This window comes from Leuciscus leuciscus, assembly GCF_965113295.1.
Source record: "Leuciscus leuciscus genome assembly, chromosome: 13".
NCBI classification, from domain to species: domain Eukaryota; kingdom Metazoa; phylum Chordata; class Actinopteri; order Cypriniformes; family Leuciscidae; genus Leuciscus; species Leuciscus leuciscus.
The window spans coordinates 17,360,091-17,385,089 of record NC_138737.1 but is presented as its reverse complement, the minus strand read 5'-3'; the positions used below and the strand labels follow the sequence as shown (position 1 = coordinate 17,385,089).

The 24,999-nt window shown below is 35.7% G+C and overlaps 1 protein-coding gene across 5 annotated transcripts in view; it reads left to right on the top strand.

Annotated features, from left to right (window-relative positions):
* Positions 1-24,999, top strand: part of slc20a2 (solute carrier family 20 member 2) — a 46,138-nt gene that overhangs the window by 15,311 nt on the left and 5,828 nt on the right. For 2 of the 5 annotated variants that reach the window (XM_082188366.1, XM_082188368.1), the window contains exons 2-10: positions 3,668-4,226; positions 4,664-4,804; positions 5,661-5,746; positions 8,403-8,499; positions 8,730-8,849; positions 11,153-11,362; positions 11,460-12,069; positions 15,949-16,134; positions 21,384-21,468. In XM_082188366.1, coding sequence (XP_082044492.1) covers positions 3,938-4,226; positions 4,664-4,804; positions 5,661-5,746; positions 8,403-8,499; positions 8,730-8,849; positions 11,153-11,362; positions 11,460-12,069; positions 15,949-16,134; positions 21,384-21,468 — 1,824 coding nt within the window. In that variant the 5' untranslated portion in view covers positions 3,668-3,937. Of the gene's footprint in view, positions 1-1,083; positions 1,631-3,667; positions 4,227-4,663; positions 4,805-5,660; positions 5,747-8,402; positions 8,500-8,729; positions 8,850-11,152; positions 11,363-11,459; positions 12,070-15,948; positions 16,135-21,383; positions 21,469-22,873; positions 22,959-24,999 lie in introns of those variants that run through there. The other 3 variants (XM_082188367.1, XM_082188369.1, XM_082188370.1) reach the window with 3 other exon arrangements.

The following is a 24,999-nucleotide window of genomic DNA, read 5'->3' as shown; positions in this document are numbered from 1 at the left end:
TGTTGTTATAACTCCATTAGAAGTTCACTAACTATTAGCAATTTTTTGTACTTAATTAAACAGAATTTAGGGCAAGTTAATGAGACAATAGCGCTTCAACTGTTAAAAAATGGCGATGTTAATGCAGGCTTTATTTGACCCTATCACCCGTATTTCAAGCCACAGTTGCCGGATGTATGGTTTTTCCCTACATCAAACATTATTTGTAGCGCCTCCCGTCCAATAATTGCAAAGAGCTTTGTGCTCTTTTACTTCTGATAAGAAACAAAGTCTCAGCTTTCAAATTCTATATATTTTATCACGAAATTCAAACAATAAATGGCGGTTTGACGCTCTTAAATGTGATAGATGGGGCCTTGCGCACCCAAAATGCACGATTGCCCACACCGCAATGACGTCATATTTGATGTATATATCTTTGAAGCCCTTAATTTAAGCTTGTCATGTTTAGGACAAATTGTACTATGTACTTTAACTGCAGCAGCTCACACTGCGTCCTCCGCTATTTTTCAGATGTGCTCGTATCAAACTACTGTATCGATATAAACGGTATCGCCTCATTCAATATCGTTTCTAAAAAATATATCGATATATATCGTACAAACTCGATATACCGCCCAGCCCTATCTCTATATCATTTAATCTCACACCAACCCCCTTGGTGTTGATGGCATAGACCGCAGCAATTCATATTTTGTCAGAGCCTCAAGTAAATTAAGTGTTATTTTGTTTAGTTGTCTGTTCAGAGTCGTGGGAGAATCGTGATCTCTATTTGAAAAAATAAAAGAAAGAAATTTGTGATTCTCAATTTATCCGGAATCTTGCAGCTATACTATACAGACCATCTTTTGTGACAAAGTCAACAACCATGTGATGTTTGATACGTGAGGTGTTGCCATTCACGGGACTCTTGCACACAATCAGTAAATACCTTGAGCATGTATTAGTCTGGCTTTCACACTGTTTACATTTAATTCCCTTTAAACAAAAGGCTTAGTGAAGTGGAAGAATGTGCCGTTGTCCCCCCTCAAGTTGACTTCGGTATCAGTTCTTAGCAGTGATATTTTTTTTTAGCCTCTGCATTGCAGGTCTGGCCTGTGGTGAGAGCGCTCTGTAATTTTACAGGTGTTTGTTTTGACGTCACTACATGATCGTATACTGTGTCTTTGTAATGCTTTAAAGTCCATTCTGTCATCAGCTGTTGACTGATGCTCTAAATACTGTACTGTCCCCCTGTGGTGTGGGATCAGTCGTTCCGATAAACAGCACTGATCAGATTTCACCAAGTACATAGTGGCCCTTTTACAGCCCTGCCGTTTTCCAATGAATTTGACCCACTAAGATTCTTAGAGCGGGGAAAGCAGGAAGCAAGGAGGCTGTAAGCGGGTATTAGGGGCTGCGTCTCCGCAGTGTTGCACAGTGCAGCTGGAGCACGACTTGCTGTACTGCTTCGCCTCGGTGGGAGACTCAAACCTGAAACGAAGCCAAGAAGCAGAGAGGAGGTGTGAAGCACGAGTGAATGTTTTGCAGTGCTTACTGCGCTGTTATATTCTGTTATGGACGTACACTGTGTCTTGGTCACACCTGAACGCTTCGCCCTTGGTGTCGTAGTGTAAGGTGGCCAGTTAATGTAAGTGTTTAAGTGGTTTTCTTACTGTTTTATGTAATGCTATTTGATATCTTATTTTAAGATCCCATGCTTTTTGTTAAATAAATCATTGTACTTTCATTACATATAGCACATTTTCATGCTAATTTAATTTTAACATAACAGATGTCTGTATGGTTATTTTGGTCTGTCTCTCTTCAAAGTTCTCGACTTTTCAGACTCTTTCCAACGATTAAAATCATACAGTAGCATCATAATATTGTCATAATCTGTTGAAATATTCAATTCATTGTAGTCAAATGAATTTCTGATTATTAATCCTGCCTGATACCACATGATTTTCCCTCTTATTCCAAACAATGTAACATTCCTTTAAAAATTTTTTTTTAACAGCATGGCAGGAAGACAAGTAAATTCTTGTTTAATTTTCTCAATTATTACACACATTGTTCTGTATTTACGCTCAACCTTCAGCCCTGTGGCTCAAGTTATTGTGAGGGGGAAAAATTACCAAACAAATATTTTTCTTAAATCAATGGAAAATAGTTACAATCTAACATAAGTTCCTAACTAGCTAGCCCTTTTTGTATGGCAATTTAACCCTGTTACATATTCTGGTGTGTTTATTTATTTATTTTTAATTATGAATATTGCCTTTTAAAATGTTTATTATATGTCCTAAAGGTTGACTTCTTGAGGTTTATAGTAACCATTGTCTTAAGGAAAGAACCTCCTTTTTGACCGTTTGATGTTGAGTTTTTGACTCTAGTTTGTACTGTAGGCTATATGTAAAACTATCAAACTTTTTGTGAAAATTATTAAATAAATATTTTTCTTATATTTATGAGAAATTGCTACAAACCAACATGTAGTTCCTATAGCTAACCCTTCCTTATAACCCTAATTTTAGGGTTCTCCCTGTTACTTAGGGGTGGGCGATTATACTGGTAGACACTATTAACCAGTAGAATTTTGTCAACCGGTAGAGATCGTCTCTATCGCGATTATGCTAATGTGACGTTGCTGTGCTGTCACAAAAGCTTAAGTTTGCATGAGTTTTTAAGCATTGTTGTTTAAAAACAAGTGATTTTAAACCGTTGAGGTGCAATAGGCAGCTGAACGGAACTCATTTCGCTATATGTGCGCACTCTCTGAGAGTCTGTTTCTCGGCGCTGTCTGGTATTTTTCCACTTTATTGGCCTTGAATGGTTAAATACACACACTTGTATGTCAAAATACCTGTCATTGCGAGTATACTAGTAAATACAGTCATTTATGCCTTAAATGAGCGTACACAGTTGAGATGGGAAACGCATGTGTAACAGTTTATTGGATCCGGGCATCTCTTAAAGTGACAGCAGCCTAATATATTTGTACTGTCTGCTCTTGACTTGATGATTTTTTGTAAATTTAATAACAAATGTATGTTTAATTTACACAGTAAAGACCACAGTGTTTTTTTATTATACATTTGATTACTTTATACAATTTATGTAGCATTTCTAATTTAGCTCTTGAGGTTTTTCAGGTAGGTCTATTTTAGTTGTATCTGTTCTATTGTAGTTTTTTTTTTAAATCCTTTTGCTTGTAATTAGTTTATTTGTTCTTATTTTATCACTGACTGTTTACATGTCTTCAGTAAGCTTGAGTTTTTTTATTTAGGCTAGTATTAGTTTTTTGTGATATTGACATTGGTGACAAGAATTATGAAATGTCTATGGTATCAAAGTTTGATATTATAAAAACCGTATTTAAAGCAAAAATGACTATATTGTGAATGTGATTATAAGATTTTGGTCATCACCCTCCCCTACTGTTACTCATTCTGGCTTGTTTTTAATTCATTCATTCATCTTTTAGTTATTAATTTGGTCATTTATATCATTTTTATTTTAATGTTTATTACTATTATCAATACATTTTTCACATTCCTTGATGTCCCCAACACCTGTCTGTCCAACTTTTCCATTTCCCATGGTCTTTTTAGCTACATTATGCAGTCCATAAGGAAAGTGTGAATACTGTGTAATGATGTCCTTGTCTCTCTTGTTTTGACAGCTGAAGGCATCTTTGTGGACAGGACACTTTAGAGGGCCAAACAATGGAATGCTCTCTCCTGCCTACACTGCTCAGCACTCTACAGACTGAGGTTAAACGGCTTAGTTAGCAGTGTACCTCTCCCCCAAGAACTCTTTTAACCTGGGGAAAGTTGGGAGAAAAAAGAAACGAGCAAAGGAGAATTTCCTTCGTAGTACAGCACCTTACTCCTGTTCTTTGTAGTTGGTTGTTTGGCATTCATTTGTAAGCTTTGCGTGAACAAAATCCAAGATGGAAACAGATTCGTACCTGTGGATGGTCGTGCTTGGCTTCATTATAGCCTTCATCCTGGCATTTTCAGTGGGGGCCAATGACGTGGCAAACTCGTTTGGCACAGCGGTCGGGTCAGGAGTGGTGACGCTACGTCAGGCCTGTATCCTGGCTTCCATATTTGAGACCCTGGGCTCCATGCTCCTTGGTGCCAAAGTCGGGGAAACCATTCGGAAGGGAATCATAGATGTTACTTTATACAATGAAACTGTGCCGGTACTGATGGCTGGAGAGGTCAGCGCCATGGTTGGTAAGTAATGGCTCGTTTAAAGTTGAAACCTCAGCGTGTCATTTTTAAGATTAATGATGGAGAAGCTTAGCGAGGCATTTGTTTATTCTTTGTAGGCTGCCAGGTTCTGGGAGTTATGATTACATGTTTTATTCTGAGTTGCTATAGAGTGACTTAGCTGATGCCGGAGTTAAATGAGCTTTATGGGACAAATTTTAATCTAGACATTTAAAACTCAAAGTTAGAACATTGTATAGATGGTTTAAAAGAAGTTGTGTAATGAAATCAAACATGTCTTTGGAAGTTCTTTAATGTCAGTTGGTAGGGAATAGCTATATTGTAACAATTTGAATAGTATCCCATCCTTAGACTGTATTGAAGACAGAAGGGAAGAGAACATATGGCTGAAAGACTTTTTTTTTTGCTCCACCTCCCACTCATATTCCCGTCTCTTTCAGGGTCTGCGGCTTGGCAGCTCATTGCCTCTTTTCTGAAGTTGCCCATTTCTGGAACTCATTGCATTGTGGGATCAACTATTGGCTTCTCCATGGTTGCTATTGGCACTAAAGGAGTACAGTGGATGCAGTTAGTCAAAATTGGTAACAAAATCCATTATGAAATTCATTATTTATCCTACTATGGTTGTTATTTGATCGCCAGAAAACATTTTTGTTAATTGCTTTGATGCAACTTAGGTGCTTAAGATGAGCCTTTTACTATTTGTTTCTGCTGTCTAATTCCTCTTTTAGTGCACTGTTTTTTACTTAATGCTGTGCTTTGCTACACTGTTCAAACATGTAGGGTTAGTAAGATTCTTTTACTAAAGAGTTCTTTATTTTAGCAAGGATGCATTAATTGATATCAAAATGATAGTTAAGATGTTTGTAATGTTACAGATATATATTTCAAATGCTGTTCTTTTGAACTTTCTATTTATCAACGAATCCTGAAAAAATGTATCATGGTTTCCACAAAAACTATTATGCAGCAAAACAGTTTTCAACATTGATAATACTTAGAAATGTTTCTTGAGCAGCATAAAAGAATGATTTCTGAAGGATCATGTGACACTGAAGACTAAAGTAGCAATGCTGAAAATGCAGCTTTACCATCACAGGATTAAATTACATTTTACAATATATTCAAATAGAATACAGCTATTTTAAATTGTAATAACATTTTACAATATTGATCAAATAAATGCAGCCTTTATGAGCGTAAGAGACTTCTTTCATAATAAACATGAAAAAACCTTACCAACCTCAAATGTTTGAACAGTATGTTTTTATGTATTGTTTCTCTGGAGTAAATTATCACATTTTTGCGGTCAACATTCTTGTAACCGAGATCTGTAATTAATGTAATGTCAGCTGTTGGCCTTTGTGCCTCTAGCTGCGTAATGCGTCATTATATTGGAAAGCTATTGACTTAGTAATTGCTGTTTGTTTGATGCAGTTGCCTCATGGTTCATCTCCCCTCTGCTGTCTGGCCTGATGTCTGGCCTGCTCTTCTTCATCATCAGATATTGCATTCTTAGCAAGGTGAGTTATGGGTCGACTATTACAACTGTCTTACATCACCCTACTTGAGTGATCTCGTTTTGACAAATTTTGATGTAAAAATCAAGGGGAAAAAAGGATCAAAGTACTGAGACAGGCTTTAAGTGTGTTTGGCTTTTGATTCACACATGCCATACAAACATTAAAGTGCAGTAGAGGTCTTCTCCCAGTCCTTCAGTGTTATATACCGGTCCATCTCCAGTCCTTATAAGACATCACATGTTCTCATTTATATTTACTGTTTAACATGCATTCAGCTATTTCCAAGTAACTCTGCCTGTGGCTGTTTAGATGGCTTTGACAATAGCTCATCTGTGATGGCACAGGAACTGCTTTACAGTCGACAGCAGTTCATCTTTTAAATGTGTGCCTGGTGTAGGCTCTGCTTCTGTAAACACTTAAATATTTAAGCCTTAAAGAGTTAGGAGCTGGGAAATGCATTCTTACAAGTGGCCACATAAGCACAGTGGTTTAAAGGAACAGTTCAACTAAAAATGGAAATTCATCTTTTACTCATCAGCCTGTTGTTCCAAATCTGAATGACTTTTTTTCTGTGAAAAATAGCAGGAGATGCTTAGCAGAATGACTAAGCAGCTATTTTCTGTATAATGCAAGTAAAATGTAATATACAGTAATTCCAAGCTCTGAAAAGACAACAAAAATTCATAATAACAAAAAACTTAACATAAAAATTGTCCATGCTACTTGCGTGCTAGATTCAACGTTTTCTGAAGCCATGTGATTGCTTTGTGTGAGGAACTATAGAGATGTATATAAGCATGTATATAAGTTTCTTTTTTAATTTTATATACACTGAAAATAGAGCCATATGATTAATCATTATGTCCATCAGGGCTGTCAAATAAAAAGTCGAATTTCGAATATTCGTCGACTTTAAAGAAAACTGCACATTCGAATGCAAAAGCAGCTTTCGATTTTTTTTATGTCAAGAGGCGCTCGAGACATGATGACGTAACTGACGCGGTTTGTTTACAGCGCGGTGCAAAATGGCGGGAAAAGGCTACTTGCTGACGAAAACCCTCTCAAATGGTGACAAAAATCGTGCAACGACACACTTGACCATACCTAGCACATCGGTCAGAGCTGAAAACATTGTCAACAAAAAGCGCTCAGCACTCGCTGCAGATTAAGTTGACCTTCTGGTGTTTTTGACAAACAATATGTAGATGTGTAGTGAGTGGATTGTTTCAGAATGGCAGTTTGCTATTTTGTGTTCATGTAGTACATTACGCTGTGTTGAGGCGTGTTTTCTCAGGTTACTGATGCACTTACACAGATTTATATACTATTGTAACCTAATTTTCCTTGCATGCACATTAAGGAAATTATATTTTATCTAAGAACAGTTGTTTCAAAAGTGAATGCACTTTAAAAAGTGAATGTCATTTAAATAAAAGATGTGATGCTTGATTTGGTTTATATTTGCATATTGCTCTCGCTTGCGACCCCTTGTGGACATAGGAGACGAGACGTACAGTACTTTTTTCCTCTAACATTAAGTATTGCCTTTAGAATTCGAATATAATTCGAATTTTGCTAATATTTAAGGAAATAATTCGAATTTAGCTAAAAGTTAATATTTTTGATATAAACACTCTACGGTAGCGTTTAAAATCTCCTCTTGAAAGTAGCTTGACGCTTCAAATAAGGTTTGTATAATTTACAATGTTACACCATTAGGTGGAAACAAATGACTGTTAAATGTATTTGCCATTTTATTATTCATTCAAGAGATTTGTTCAAAAACGCTGATTCATTCCGTAAACAAGTGAAATCTTTATAAGTCATTGAATCATTCATACAAAAGGTTTAAAATGTCTGGTTTAATTACTTTCTTTTGTTTAGTGGGAGAATCGTGATCTCTATTTATTTTTTGAAAGAAAAAAAAGTTATTCTCAATTTATCCAGAATCGTGCAGCTATAACTCAAAATGCTCTTCTCTGCAAAGCTCAGAAATAGACTGGTTACTTTTTTCTTTCTTTTGTTTTTTTGTTGTAGTTTTGATGCTTAACCCAACCTTCAATGTATGGAAAAGAGCAGCTTGGACATTTTGCCTGTTAAATAAATAATAATCAAATATTCATTTTCTGGGTTAACTATCCCTTTAAGAGAGTATTTAAATCAGTATTGTTATTGTTGACTAAAACTAATTGGAATAACTAATTGGAATAAAGATAAAATAAAATATAAATATTGAAATGTTGACATGGCAACTAACTAAAATAGGTTTAAGCTGAAGTACTAAAATTACTAAAACTAGAAATAAATAAATTTAAGCTAAGTAGAACAAAAAATAATAATGACAAAATCACAACAAAATTTTAATATAAAAAAAATAAAAGCTCATTCAAAATATTAATTAATACTGTAATACTAAATAAATAATACTATAACGCTGATTTAAATGTGCTACTCTTAAATTGTGACCAACAATGGAGTGGTTCTTTTAAGCTACAAAATATTGCAACTACTTTTTATTTAAGAATGACAGTGACTTTAATGTATAAACAAAAGAAATGAGCGTTAAATGTAACTTTGGAAATGTTTTGTCTTTATTCATAACATCTGTGTAGTTTTATCCTGAGTTGAAGCTCTTTCTGCGATCTGTCCATTACAGGATGACCCTGTTCCCAATGGTCTCCGCGCTTTGCCCCTCTTCTACGCTTCGACCATCGGAATCAACACCTTCTCCATCATGTACACCGGCGCTCCCTGTAAGTCAGTATTGAAATGATGTCACATTCACCCGAGAGACGTCCTTGATCTGCCTTGAGTTTGCTTGTTGTCACTGAATAAGTATCATTAAATAGGCCACATTGTCTTGAGATAGCTTTCCACGTAAAATGCATTTTCTTTCAGAATATATTCACTTGATTGTTTATAAATCTCACAGCAAAGTTTAATGAAGTGTGTGACCGTGTCGCGCTCCTCCTTTTTTGTGCAGTACTGGGCTTGGAGATGCTCCCCGTCTGGTCTATTGCCCTCATTACCTTGGCTGGCGCTGTGGTATGTGCCGGTGTGGTCTGGTTTTTTGTTTGCCCCTGGATGAGAAGAAAAATAGCAAGTACGTACTGTCCTTTTCCTTTTCCCTCCCGCAGACTAGTGGCTTTAAGTGTTTGTGTTAGATCTCTGTTCCGTTTGTCCTAAATGTTCTATTTCTTTTCCCGATTAGGAATCAATTATCTGAGGACAATTACTAACTACATTTTCAGAAATTGTGTGTTCCACATGTTTGTGCACTTGACATCTGGCCATTAAGTTAGATGTTATTTCTAATCTAGCTTTGGAAAAAGTCAAAGATGTGACTCAGCATGAGGTATCTTCACCAGATCAGGAGGGGAAGGAATTGCCTAACATCTGCTGCTCTGCTGGGGCGCTCTGTAATGTAAAGACTCTCTTTTGCTGGCTCTGGCTTGTGGGCCCATGTTGCGTTCGACTGATGAAAAGCAAATAAACTGAAGCTGTTTATTTGAAAACAACACCATTTTTTCAGATGAGTCACACGGACCTTGTGCAGTCGCTGTACCTTTCTCAATGCAAGATTGGCTGCCCACATGTTTTGATTGAGAGAAGTGCCTTAATGAAATGAATCACTAATGAAATGTAATGTTAAAGCACTGCTTTCACTCAAGGATCAGCGCTTTGTTGAATTGATGCATGCTTTATTGAATTTGTTTTCAGATCAAGGGTCCATTTCACAGTGTGGTTTCCCATGGGAAATCACATGCAAAAATCGGATTTATTAAGCTTTCGAGAAGGATCAATTCTATATGAGTAAAGAGCAAATTAGCATTAAATATGAGGGGCACTAATATAAAGTGCTTGTTCATTATCACTCTTCGATTTAAAAGAGCCAGTTTGTAATCATACTGATATCACAGTTTTTCACGCATGGATTATCCATGTTTATCAGTGATTATGTTTGCTTGCTCGTTTTTCTCACTGTAATCTTGTAAATGCTGCTTTTAATTTTCAGCTTTTCACCAGTTTCACAAAGCTTGCCTACTCCCCCCTCCCTGTCTGTTCGGCAAAGAACATTCTGTTGATTAGGGATGCACTGATATTAAAATTCTGGCCGATGCCAATAAGTGAATATTCTATACGATTTTGTCTAAATAGACTACCATTAAAAGGTTTGGGGTCAGTAAGATTTTAGTTTTTTTGAAAGAACTTAATACTTTTATTCAACAAGGATGCATTAAATTTATGAATAGAAACGTTTAAAATACCAGCACTTATTTGAAATATGAATCTTTTGTAACATTATAAGTGTCTTTACTGTCACTTTTTAAAGAATCCTGAAAATCTGCATCATGATTTCCACAAAAATATTAAGCAGCACAATCTGTTTTCTGAAAAACGATTTCTGAAGGATCATGATCACCTTTGATATCTCAGGAATATACATTTTAAATATATTAAAAAAATAGTAAACAGTTATTTTAAGTTGTAATCATATTTACTTACCGACCCCAAACCTTTGTATGGTAGTGCAGATTTAAAATAAAACAGTAAAACTAAAATAAATATTTTAAATGATACATTATAATGTTCAGTATGAAAAAATATATATATTTGAAAAGATTATTGTTTTTAAAGATTACCGTATTTTCTGGAAAATTAGTCACGTCTGACTATCACACCCGGTTAAAATTGCATTATGAGGAAAAAACACCACAGATAAGTCACGTCGGTATATAATCCACATTTTATTATAACATTCAGAAATAATGTAAAATACTGGTGGTAAAAAAAATATTTTTTACAAACATTATAGACACTGTATACATGCATTTTAGTTCCCCTTACTCCAACAAATTTACGTTTACATTTAACGGGATTCAGAACAGAAAAGGAATGAAAAATATTAGGTATTAAACAAATTCATTCTAATCAACATTTACTATAAATGACTAGCCTAGACAAATGTATTTAATCAACATTTATTATAAATGACTAGCCTAGACAAATTTATTTAAAGTAAAACTGCAACTACTACCAGCATTTGGGATGTGCGCTATACAAATAAACTTGGGCTTGCATACCTTTCTCAATCAGCACAAATCTAAATGTTTTGCATGCTTGATGTGCATTATATAAGTTGCTTTGAAATATTAGTTACAGCATGTTTCAGATGATAAAATAAAAAACATTAAAAGTTTAAAAATACTGTAACTTTCAGTGAGTGTTAGATGATTACAAAGGTAATGTAAATTTAACAATAAGGGAAATAAGCATGTAAAGCAAATATCCAATATGGATACGATCATTAAAAAAACTCTAATATTGGGCATTAACCAATTTATTGTGCATCCCTACCTAATTTTGATACCTTTCTTTTAAATGATACCTTTTCCTCCTAAACAGGTCGCCTGAAGAAAGAGCATGCTCTTTCCCGCATCTCTGATGAGAGTTTGGATAAAATTCCGGAGGAGGAAGAGGAAGCCCCCGTGTTTAAAGAGCTCCCAGGTGCGAAAAACAGCAACGATGCTGTGCTGCCCTTGACGGAGGAGTCCACAGGGGAGCTGAACAGTCTGGCTAATGGAGGCACTGTTCTGCCCAACGGCAGAGTGTATGGTACGTGAAAGGATGTGGTTATCTTATTTTTAATGGATTCCATCTGAAAAATGTCCTGCACTGACCTGATATGTTTATTTCGTTTTTTTCATGTCAGGTCGTACCAACTCCATGACCAACGGCTGCCTCAAGTCACCCGTTTCCAATGGGGGATTCAGCTTTGACGGGCACATGCGCAGCGACGGCCAGGTCTATCACACTGTTCACAAGGACTCTGGTCTTTACAAGGACCTACTACACAAGATCCACCTGGGCCGCCTGGAGGACGAACGCAGCGGCTCGCGTACTGACAACAACTACCGTCACCTTCGCCGCAACAACAGCTACACGTGCTACACAGCGGCCATCTGCGGCATGCCTATGCAACCCCTGATACGGTCGGAGTCCAGCGCCCCTCCTCCAGAGGACAGCGAGAAGCTGGTGGGCGACAGCGTCTTCTATTCCAAGAAGCGATTGCGATATGACAGTTACTCCAGCTACTGTAACGCGGTGGCGGAGGCCGAGATTGAAGCAGAGGAAGGTGATGTGGATGTGAAGTTGGCAGCCGATAAAAGGGAGCCCCTTGCCCCTGCTGAGGGTGTGCTGGAGGACTGCATTGATGAGGAAAAGGAAGAGAAGGACAATGCTCAAGTCTACCTGCTCTTCCACTTCCTGCAAATCCTCACCGCCTGTTTCGGATCGTTTGCGCACGGGGGGAATGATGTCAGGTATGCCACTTGATGTAGTTTTTGGTTTCAAAACCAAGATTCTTTTTCCTACGACAGGTGTTTCTTATGTTTCAGTATGTATTTTCTTTTTAGTATTTTTGCTTTTTAGTATGCTTTGTGATTAGCGAGTTCAGAATAAGACCTGTATTTGCATAGTTTTTTCACATTCCACAGCATTAGTGTGTCCTGAGAACAAGCCCTCAGTTGAGTGCCACAGATCTGGTTCACGGCTCTACAGATGATTTGGCACACACCCAGACTGTTAAGTCTTGAGATGTGGCAATGTGTTTAGGCTAACTTCAGCTGCTTAATAACTTAAACAGTTAACATCTTATATATAGAGAGTACCGGTCAAAAGTTTGGAAACATTACTATGGAAGTAGAATAATGTCAAGTGTTTTTTAAATAAAAAGCCTGTTGAATTGCACTACTTGAAAAAAAATAGGCATTGCATTAACCATGCTTGCATTTTAATGCATTGTATTTTTAGTGCTTATATTTTTATGGGCTGAAATTCAACATGGTTGAATATTTAAGCTGTGAATATTTCAATTAAAAACATTTCAAACACCTTTTCATTATTAAAAATTCAATAATCCATATTCACCTTTCATATTTCACTTCCAAAATATTCAAACTGTTTAAAAATAATATTCAACAGGCAATTTTCGGTCCATTTTATTTCGCTTTGCAAATTCGCTTCCACAAATTCAGTGGTTCAAATTCGACAGTAAATTCAACATTGACGTCCAGGAACTGCAGGAAAAGCAGTAGATTGCCGAGCATACTCTCCATCTGCTGTTAGTCGACCTCACCATCAGATGGTGCAAAAGCGCTTGTTGCTGACGAAGACATTCATTCATAAAATGAAAATGATTATCTGTGTCAGTATATGCGGAAAAGATGATAAACACACAAAAGCTGTGTTTATGTTTCATTCAATAACTTCATTGTTACTTTCCCTGTGTATTCTACATGTCATCAGCTTTCTCTACCATGAACAGGATTATAATCGGTTTCCCTCAATACCTCATACTCAAGGATTTCCCTTCCGTTGATAGTGATATGAAAGACCAATCTTGCACCTTATTAGGGAAGTAGGCTGTTATATAGGCTACAGGCAAGAAGATGGACTCAGAATATGAACTTAACGCGCAAAGTTTCATGCTGAGCGTTTCGTGATATACTGGCATAAAATCAACACATACATATATATATATATATATATATATATATATATTAGTATGCATACGTGTATTGCATTAGCTTAAACTGTCACAGCACTTGCATATTGTCCTCCTATTGTTAGTTTAACTGTAAATCACTTTGGATAAAAGCATCTGCTAAATGACTAAATGTAAAAATTGGCTTGATATTGGACATTAGCACATTTAGGGACCGTCTCTAAAGTTGCATACAACATTGGCATACACGTTTCTAACTTCAATAGCAAACTTAAATTTATTTGAATAAATATAAAAAATCCAAAGGGTGCGCAGTATGCCTGACACTAAATGAACACTTTACAGTTGGTTTTATGACTGTAAGTCGTTCTATTCAAATGCTATCGGAGTTAGAAACGTGTATACCAAAGTCGTATACACTTTAGAGACGGTCCCTAAATGTGCGAATGTCCAACATCAAGCCATCTGTATGCCAATCTATCACTGGGAAACGCTCAGCATTAAGCTTTGCGCGTTATTCTGAGTCCATCTGCTTGCCTGCGAGTTTGGTCTTTTACATCACTGTAGTCCATTAAGCTACGTTAAGCGTTGTATATGTCCAGCAGGGGAATCCTGAAGTATTGAGGGAAATACTAATAGCCTGCATGCAGCACATCGCCACAACATAAAGTTAAGGCAACTAAACAACCAAGAGAAATATATGTCAACCTCAAAAATGTAACATTGGATCTGTATATCCGCATCGGGGAATAACATTATAATCTCGTTCACGGTAGAGAAAGATGCATGTAGGCTACACAGGAAAAGTAACCGTGAAGACACTGAATTTAACATAAAACAGCCGTCATAATAATCACAAATACAATTACATTGCTGTAAATGAGTTTTATGAATGAATGACTTGTTCTAACTGTTGCTGGTCTTCAACACGCGCTTTTGCACCATCTGATGGTGAGGTCGACTAACAGCAGATGGAGAGTATGCTCGGCAATCTACTGCTTTTCCTGCAGTTCCTGGACGTCAATGTTGAATTTACTGTCGAATTTGAACCACTGAATTTGTGGAAGCGAATTTGCAAAGCGAAATAAAATGGACCGAAAATTGCCTGTTGAATATTATTGGTTGTATTTTTAAACAGTTTGAATATTTTGGAAGTGAAATATGAAAGGTGAATATGGATTATTGAATTTTTAATAATGAAAAGGTGTTTGAAATGTTTTTAATTGAAATATTCACATCTTAAATATTCAACCATGTTGAATTTCAGCCCATAAAAATGTAAGCACTAAAAATACAATGCATTAAAATGCAAGCATGGTTAATGCAATGCCTATTTTTTTCCAAGTAGTGCAATTCAACAGGCTTTTTATTTCAAAAACATTTGACATTATTTTACTTCCATACATTACATAATGTTTTTGAAAGAAGTTTCCAATGCTTATCAAGCCTGCATTTATTTGTAAAAAAAATACAGGAAAAACTGTAATATTGTGAAATATTATTACAATTTAAAATAATGGTTTCCATTTTAATATACTTTTAAAATAGAATTTATTTCTGTGATGCAAAGCTGAGGTTTCATCAGCTAATACTCCAGTCTTCAGTGTCACATGATCATTCAGAAATCATTCTAATACGCTGATTTGATACTCAGTTATTATCAATGTTGGAAACAGTTGTGCTTCTTAATATTTTTTTTTTTTAATAAGTGATACTTTAAGTATTCATTGATGAATAAAAAGTTAAAGAACATAATTTATTTCAAAATCTTTTCTAGCAATATAAATCTTTACTATCACTTTTTAAAATCAATTTAACACATCCTTGCCAAATAAAAGTATTAGTTGTTTCCTCCAAACTTTTGAACGGTAGTGTATATTGTTACAAAAGATTTCTATTTTAAATAAATGCTGTTCTTTTTAAAACTTTTTATTCATCAAAGAATCCTGAAAAAAGTATCACAGGTTATAAAAAAAACATTAAGCAGCACAACTGTTTCCAAATTTGATGATAAATCAGCATATTACAATTATTTCTGAAGGATCATGTGATACTGAAGACTGAAGTAATGGCTGATGAAAATTCAGCTTTGCATCACAGAAATAAACTATATTTTACAGTGTATTAAAATAGAAAACCATTATTTCCCTTTGTATATTACACAATATTACTTTTTTTTCTGTATTTTTGATCAAATAAATGTTGACTTGAGCATTAGAGACTTCTTTCAAAAACATAAAAAATTATTTCTAAACTTTTGACCTGTACTGTGTGCGTACATTATATATACATACATATAAAATGTAGTAAAAATGTAGTACTAATAATAGTTGTTTATTCATATTTTATAGTAATTATATTTCTTTGTGCATTCATATAATTTTGAATTATTACTAGTTTTGGGGGGCAAATTAATTTATAAAAAAAAAATTACCACCTAGCACAAAATATTATGATGCTGTAGAAGACATTAAAATTATAGACACATTAAATCAATCAAGTGACAGCAATGACAATAATAATGTTACAAAATTGTATCAACCCAAACTTGAACTGTAGGTACTTGTTTAAAAAAAGGAATCATGAGTTAGCAGAGTTAAAGCAATATGTTGATTTATAGACCACATGGCTTGATCTCCATACAGTTTGTGTCCTCATTGTAGAAATTTTCCCCTGTGTTTTGTCTTTTCTGCAGTAATGCAATTGGTCCTTTGGTGGCCCTGTGGCTGATATACGACCAGGGTGGGGTGATGCAGGAAGCGGCCACACCGATCTGGCTGCTGTTCTATGGCGGCTTGGGAATCTGTGCTGGATTGTGGGTTTGGGGTCGACGTGTCATTCAAACAATGGGCAAAGACCTCACTCCCATCACCCCCTCCAGGTGAGATCAGCTTTTTGGCAGAGAGCATGACGTATGTGCATGATGATTGGTGTGTGGGCTTCTGTTGCATGCAGATGTGATGGTTAATCCAGCTGTGTAAGAAGTCTTCCTAAAGGGATAGTTCACCCAAAAATGAAAATTACCCCATGATTTACTCACCCTCGAGCTATCCTAGGTGTATATGAGTTTCTTCTTTCAGACGAATACAATTGGAGTTATATTAAAAAATATCCTGGCTCTTCCAAGCTTTATAATGACAGTCAAGGGGGAAGACAATCCAGAGCTCTGGGCAAAATAGGAATATGCTCCCCTACGCTCAAATTTTTAAGAGAAAAAATGTCAGTTTATCTCACATTGACCCCTACTGTTGACTTAAGACAGGTGTAATGATTTAATACAGTTGACTCACCATTTAAACGAAGACCTGTCTTGCTTTGGCTGCTGCTAATTCTTCAATTATCTTGGAGTAATCCAATTTGCGACAGATTGGGTGCTCAATTGAAATTTCGGCCAAATTCAAACAATCTTGTGACATGTTTACAATTTTGTTTCAATCGGACTGAATTTATTCCGATTGAGTCCAACGTAGTGTTTACATGAACACATAAACACGCACATCAACCCGATCACTTTGTTTAATGTCAACAGCAAATCGAAATAGATTTTTTTGACATGCTTACATTGACATGTGGATGAGAATCCGAAACAAGGACTGGTGGGACATTGTCCTTTGCCCCTTCACAGACACTGAGTGAAAAGAGAATTTTAGAATGACGGGACACTCATTTATGACACTTTATTCAAAAGGAAGAACAGCTCGTCATACGTCATTGCACTATTTCTACGTTATTGCAAATGCACAGTCCTTTCAGTTTCGGTTTTCAATCCAATCGAGTGTTTACATGTTCTCTCGATCGGATTAGAAAAGGAATAAACCACTCCTTTCAATCCGATCGAAATTTTATTCGCATCAAGCTCAATCGGATCAATTAAGGAGTTTACATGAAGGCTTTTCAGTCCGATTGAGCCGCCAATCCGATTACTATTACTAATGGATTATTTGGTTGCATGTAAACGTATCCACAGATAGTTCTTCACAAGTTTGAGATGCTCGTGCGACGTCCTCTAGTGTCTGGCGCCCTGGGCAATTGCCCTGTTCTCCCAGCGCTTCCGCCGGCCCTGATGACAGTGAATGGCATCCAACCATCATTAAAGTAATCCATACGGCTCCGGGGGATAATAAAGGCCTTCTGAACCGAAGCGATGCGTTTGTGTAAGAAAAATATCCATATTTAAAACTTTAAAAAACGAAATAACTAGCTACCGACAGACGGCCTGCACAAGTCGACTTGCGCCAATAGAGTAAACCCTGACGCGATGTAGGAGTAGCGTAAGTTTCGAAGCCTCTTGCGGTTCAAACTAATAGGGTTTGGGAACAAACTTAAGCTCCTCTTCTCTAATATCCAAATCCTCCGACATTTCTCTTTAAAAATTCTCGTGTTAGACTTCTAATTCGTGAGTGGTGTTTTGTTTTGCTCTATCCTCTGCGCTTCTGCGTTCGTCAATACGTCAGGTCAAGTGTTACTCTTTCGCTATAAATCAATGTACGGCCGTCTGTCGGAAGCTAGTTATTTTAGTTTATAAAGTTATAAATATGGATATTTTTCTTACACAAACGCATCGCTTCTCTTCAGAAGGCCTTTTTTAAACCCCAGGAGCTGTGTGGATTACTTTAATGATGGATGGATGGATGTGCTTTTTTGGGCTTCAAAATCTCATCCTCCATTCACTGCCATTATTAAGCTGGGAAGAGCCAGGATATTTTTAATATAACTCAGATTTGGTTTGTCTAAAAGAAGAAAGTCATATACACCAAGGTTGGCTTGAGGGTGAATAAATCATGGGGTAATTTTCACTATCCCTTCACTATCCCTCACTTATCCCTTATTTCACAGGATCTCACTGGGTTTATATTAAGTATTCTAACAAGCAGCAATTAGAAAGGACAGACCTTTTTTACAGTATACAGCAGGCTTAATGTAAGTGTCCTATGGTAAACCCATGCCAAAAACACACCATTTTTCCATGTTTTATTTATTTCTGACAATACAAAAGCTGTCCATCTATTCCTGTAGCAAGTGGAAAATAGCAGAAGGGGAGGACCAGTTTTGGTGTAAAAATCTGACAGAACTGAAACCTTCCTCTTGGTCCTAAAGCAGTGCTGAAAGGTGTAATTGTAGACTACTGAAACGGAGCATGTGCTTTGGCAGCAGGGTCACAACAGTTTATCTGATATTGAAATCTTGCTAGATTAGTTCTGTATATCGGCTTTTCTCCTCTCTCGTTTGGGTACTTGCCCTCAATCCCTCTTTGTGGTGCCACAACAAATCCGGTTAAATATCACCGCAGAATGACCGTAATTTAAATGTTAAACACACTTTAGAATAAAGGCAATTTAAAGAGAGCGGTCACTGTTTTACACCCTTCACTCAGAACTGCCTGGGTTTGCTAAATTTAGCAAGACACTTGTGCACACGGCCTCAACGACCTTGCGTTCTCTTAGTAACAAGACACACTGTCAAAAACAAATGAGCTCGAGTTCATAATAAGAACAAAAGATATAAAAAATCTCATCATTGTTCTGAGAAAATGAGCTTCAGATCATTTTTATAAGCATGCTTGTTAAGGAATTGTGATGATATACTGAAATGTAACTTGCTCAAAACTTAAACTTTCTGGACATTCTGCCGAAAACCGAATCCAAAGATAATTTTAAATGAGGCTTTGAAACTAGGCAAATTATTTTAATTTAATAATATTTTTCTGTTGACTACTACTTACTAATTACATTTAAGCTCCAAAATAGTGTATTATATGTTTAAAGTATTACATTTAGAAATTATTTTAATTGTGTATTATTGGTTCTCCACGAGAATCTCGCTACCGTGAACGGTGAACATTATTTTATTTTTTACTGTCACTGTATATCCATCATCACTTACATTTTTTTTTTTTTCTTAGATCAGGGTTATTGTAGTTAACTAAAAACTGAAACCATAAAAAAAAACCTTGTTACTTGAAATAAAATGAACTTTATAAACTGAAAGCTATTTTATTTCAGCTAGTTGCAAAGGAAATATTTCTCATTTAGCTTAACTTGATGTACCAATGTTAATTAAAAAGTTAATATAAAATAAAAACTAATAAAAAATAGAAACTATAATAGTATCCCAATGATACTAAAATAACACTGCCTTAGATGCAATTAAACCTGGATCATTTCATGGCACAATTTATTTCTTTTTCTATATCAAATTATCTGTTATTAAATGTTCTGCCTTTTTCTCTCTAATATTTTAAGTGGCAGGAATTTTAAAGAAAAAAATCCTATTTATTTACATTGAAAAACAACTTGAATAATGTAGAATAATGTTATTTAGCATTATTATAGCATTGGTCATTTTAATAAAAAAAATTATAGTAACAACTTTAACAAAAAAGAAAATTCATGAAACTTAATTGGGATTGTGTCATTTTTTTTAGAATTAAAATCGTATTATTTGTCAATTATATTGATATGCTCGCAAATTAGCAGTTTCTGGAAATATGTGTTGGTGACTGTAGTTGTTTCACACTGAAGGGTCACTCTATAATCCTGCATGACAGTCCAGTCTATACTAAGTGACTGTGGATCAGGTGGCCATGTTCCCTAGCATAGCTCACAAAAATAACAATCAGCATGACCTCAGCATCTGTCAGGTTGCTCCTTGGCTTTAATGTTTGTTGACAGGAAGAAGTTTTTTATTTTATTTAATTTTTTTATAAATAAGTGTCCCTATTATGCTATTTAAAAGGTTCGGAATTTTGTTTTGGAAGTCTCCTTCAATAGGTTTACATGCATCCAAGGTCAAAAAACACTCATAATATAAATTGAAGCTCCACTTCTTTTCTCAGTGTCTGAAACGGTTCAATAAAGGATTCTCTAAGCCTCTTCTTTTCGTGAACCCACTCTGCTCTGATTGGTCAGATGGCCCAGTCTGCCATCTGCCATTGGTCTACCGCTTACAGCACGTATCAGAAACTAAATGCCCATTACCCTATCTGAATTTCACCATTTGTATACACCGTGATACTAGTGTTGGTATTACCGTATCAATTTGAGTGCGAGTTCTTGTGCTTTGGATGTGCATGCAAAGTGGATTTGCTTTTGCAAACAGCATCTTCTCAACCTATTGATAACACGAACCAAGCTCTTTCAGACCTCAGCTACAACTGCACAATGAAAAAAAATCCTGAAATTGATGGTAAAAAAACGGCAGCTTTGGTTGCCAGTATATTACCTTTAAAAATATGGCAGCAACCTTTTAGGTTTTACCGGACTTAAACTTACGGTAAAAATCTTAAATTCAAAAAACTGTACACTAACAGTATTTACAGTAAAATTACATAATATTTACCTGTTAAATCTATTACAGTTGTGTTTGAGGGCAGATTAAAGTAGATCGTGGTTCGTGGGTAGACAGTGAAGACCATAGGCTAGCATTATCCAAATTTGTTACAAACCTAAATAGATTTGTGCAGGATTTAAGTGTGTATTTACTGATAACTCGTTTCATGCAGTTCAGAATCGGTTCTTTCTTTTGAGAGACAATGACTGCATTTATTTGCTCTTTGAAACTTTGCAGTCTCTTTTACATTCACAAACAGCTATACTACACACTGCATGACAGGTAATATTCGAAAGAGCATAATAGGGGCACTTTACCCTGGGATAGTGAACTTCCTGCAATATGCATTATTTCAAAAGTTGCTGTTTAGATGGGTTTGCATGATTTTGTGGATGGTTTGTCTGCTTGTTTGTGCACCGTGCATATCTTACCCACGTGTTCCTGCTGTCTGTGTGTGTTTTAAGAGGCCACAGGAGAGTTTATCAGCACAATTTCAGCACAACCGTAATCACCACAAGGCTGCCGCTGTTTCCACCTGCATGCATGCACACACGTTTACTGTCCCTCACGCACACATTTCATAGGCAAATACTCACAGAAAACCTGTCAACCCTGTTTTCTTGTTCCTATACCACCTTCATCTCCTCGTGGACTTCTTGCATGCCTGTTAAAATGTTTCTGCTCCTCTAGACCTTCGTGCTGTACGTGTGTACCAGCCTTTCTCAGTGGCATGCATTGTCATAACTGGTTTAAATGCAGGTGTAACTGTATAAAGTTGTGTTCTGTTGCCCTCCCCCGCAGTGGATTCACTATTGAGCTGGCCTCTGCGCTCACTGTTGTTTTGGCGTCCAATATCGGACTTCCAATCAGTACGACACACTGCAAGGTAAAGATCGGGTCAGACCCCAGCTGGCCCCCTCAGGTTATTGTGTGCACGCCAACGGAGAGAGGAGGGAACTGTCTGTTTGTACAGGGAACAAGAGCTGCCGAAATCAGCTTTCAGCATATGATGCTGATGTGAATCACAAATAATGATGAACAGCAACACTTGACACCCTATCCACAAATAGGGTGCTGTCCTGCTACAATAAACGCACAAATCACTTGTACTTAGAAAAAGAACTATTAGATAACATAAAATGAACATGGTATGACTTGTAGGAGTTTTGAAATTAATCCTGTATATATTAACATTTAAAATCATACAATGATACAATTTTACAATTATAATTCATTGTAGAAAATTCTTATTTAGCTTTAATCACCACAAGCATAAATAATTTAGAAAATTTAAATTCGACTTTTATTGTTGATTTGCATTCGTCCATTGCACCCTGTAATGTAAGAAGAATTTGTTTCAATACTTTTCTTTTATCTATGGGAAATATAAGTTGATCAATAATCAGTGTTGTTATTTAACTAAAACTATTAAAAATAGCTTTTGTTAACTGAAATCTTTAAAACTTAAACTTAATATTAGAAATGTTGTCTCAGGAACTAACTGAAATAAAAGTTTAAGTTGTAATACTAAATTGACTAAAACTACAACCGAAATAAAAAATTAATTAACTAAATATATTAAAAAAAACAAAAAAATAAATAAAATAAAAAAGCATATAATAACATGACTAAAACTTAAACTAAAATTAAAATGAAAGCTGAAAATATAAAAATAAATACTATAATATTATATAAATAATACTGAAATAACTTGGTCAATAATATATATAACAAATATAAAATAGAACCTCTCATATAATATGTTGTTTTACCACCTGAAGTGGATGAGCAACACTTTCTGAAGGTTAAGCACCTCTTTTTCCTGACATTTGTTGCATTTATTTTTAATCACGATTACTCTGGCAGGCACCCTAGGTTCTCTGAGGTGAGTCATCCAGTTACTGATGTCATTGGCTCGGTCACGGTTTCTGATGGTTATAAATCAACTTTACCGCACACTGATGTCAATCCTGGGACAATGAACCCTCTCATCAAGGCTAAAGCGGCTCTCTCAAACCCTTTAGAAATAAAGACGAGTACTCCCTCTTCTCTCACACGTGGCCTTGGTGCATACAGAATGAAATAACTCTGTCTTCTCTTCCCAGATTTGTGTTTATGATGTTAAGGATTGTGCTTCACCACATCATCTCTTTGTCCCCCCCTCATCTGTCTCATGGCATGTCGCTGTGTATTTGTCCACGTATGCTCGGGGCCACTGGTGTCTTGCTCCATGCTATGCCTGTCTCTTACATTTTATCTGTTGTTTGTCTTTGTCTTGTCATTTGTCACAGTGGATTTTGCATTGAAGTAATGAGCGCTCTAACAGTGCTTGTTGCCTCAAATGTGGGCGTTCCTATAAGCTCCACCCACTGCAAGGTATTGGTATAGTAGTGAAGCTTTGGTAGTGCTAAACTCCACCCCATAGCTTCACTAGCATAATCACCGAACAGCCAATCAGTGCTCACCTCTGCAAAACATGTCACTCCATGATTGCAGCTTTGATTCACTTTTTTGATTCATTCTTTTTTCATCTACTAAGTTGTTTCAAAGAAAAGGTAGTAATCGAAGTCTGTATGTTTTTAAAGTTACTGTGTAGTGCATACATTTCAGTTGAGATACTAAACGTGTTAATCACACCATGTCACTTGCAGTGATGCCATTTAAAAGTAGTTAATTTTTCCTCATTACCATAGGTCAACAGCCTGAACTGTTCACATTCAGCTGACAGTCCAGCAACATCGCCTATAGTCAAAAAAAATATAAAAAAAGATTCCTATTTACTTATTTTACAAATCCCTGGAGTGGACATGAGCTGACCTCTATGTATTCTCTTGCATGTGCTGGGATGCTTTGTAATTCAGGGGCTTTAAGCATGTTTGGCTTCATTCTACTCCATGACCTCTATTCAGATTTATAAACATCTTGTAAAATCTTTTTTAGTGCTTTAAAAACTGGATTGAGGCTAATTTGGATTAGGGCTGTCAATTTCACATGTTAACAGTTTGGATTAGGGCTTTCAATTTAACATGTTAACTCTTTCCCCGCCAGGGTTTTTGAAAAGTTGCCATCATTTTCACAACTTTCATGGCTTTTATTTTGTTAAAACCACAGAAAAATTGTAGTGTTCTTTAGGCTGATGATTTTTGTTCATGGAAATCTGCTGCAACAAAATGTTTGAATTAATGTTTTTACCTAACTTGATTTGAAACTGGGAATCGATAAAAATCGGAATCGATAAGTTGGATCAGAATCGCTTAAATTCGGCCCGATACCCAACCCTATATCCAACAGTTGGCGACTATATGCAACAATTCAAATGCAGAATTTATGGGAATTATATAAACAACATTTGGTCTCAAACTATCTAGCCCCTACTGACCAGTGTTATTTTACTATTATTTATAAACTATTATAGTATTTATTATATTATTTGTATTTATAATATTTTGAATTAGTTTTATTTGTATTTGTCAATTTTCATTTTAATTTGAGATTTTGTCATTTGTGCTTTTGTCATTTTTATTCATTTTTGTTTTTTTGTTTTTTTACTTTAGAAATGTTTAAAGGTATAGCGGAGGATGTTTTACTTCCTGGTGGGTAGTCTAAACTATTGGTCCTCCTAATTGTCAATCATTCTGGTGAATCAATCAAACTTTTCAAAAAGTGGAGAGGGCGGGTCTTATCTAAAATTTGGAAAGATCCTCTGCTATACCTTTAAGTTTAAGCTTTTCATCTAATATTTATATTTTATTAAAAAAAATTCAGTATTGAAAATATAGTTTTAGTTAAGCTAACAGTAACACTGCTATTGACTAGCAGCACAATTTAGGCTTTTTTTATCAAACTTGTATGGGGTTAAGCACATTTTTTTTTAATGTTTTTTTGAAATGTTTTATTTCTAATAAAGTTTAATTAATGTTAATATATATTTTTTTTTGTTGTTGTTGAAAATATGGGAATAAATCAAGATTTAAACATCTTTAATAATGTTAGTTCTTTGAATTCTTCATTTGAGGCCTTTTCTGAGTAAATATTGATTTAATTAAATAATCCGCATATGTTTCAACATATTATTAATACTTTTTTTTTCTTTCTTTTTTTTATCGATTGACAGCCCTAGTGTGGGTATTCGAATTATCAGCATTACTGTTGGGAGCATGTGTCATGTTTGTGTCATAGCATCCAAAACATGATTTGGCAGGCCGTTCAGGTTGAGTTTTGTGCAGTAAAGCCACCTATATTGCATCATTTTGAAACCGGAACAAACACATGGCAGCTGTGGAGGAGTCTCATCTTCATCAGGTGTATATTGATTAAAGCCTCAAAAAATTGAGTTGCTTGTTTGCTAAACAAATGATACCACCAGATTCACAAAAAGGTTATGATGCTTGGCTTGAATTTGTGGATTAGTTGCATG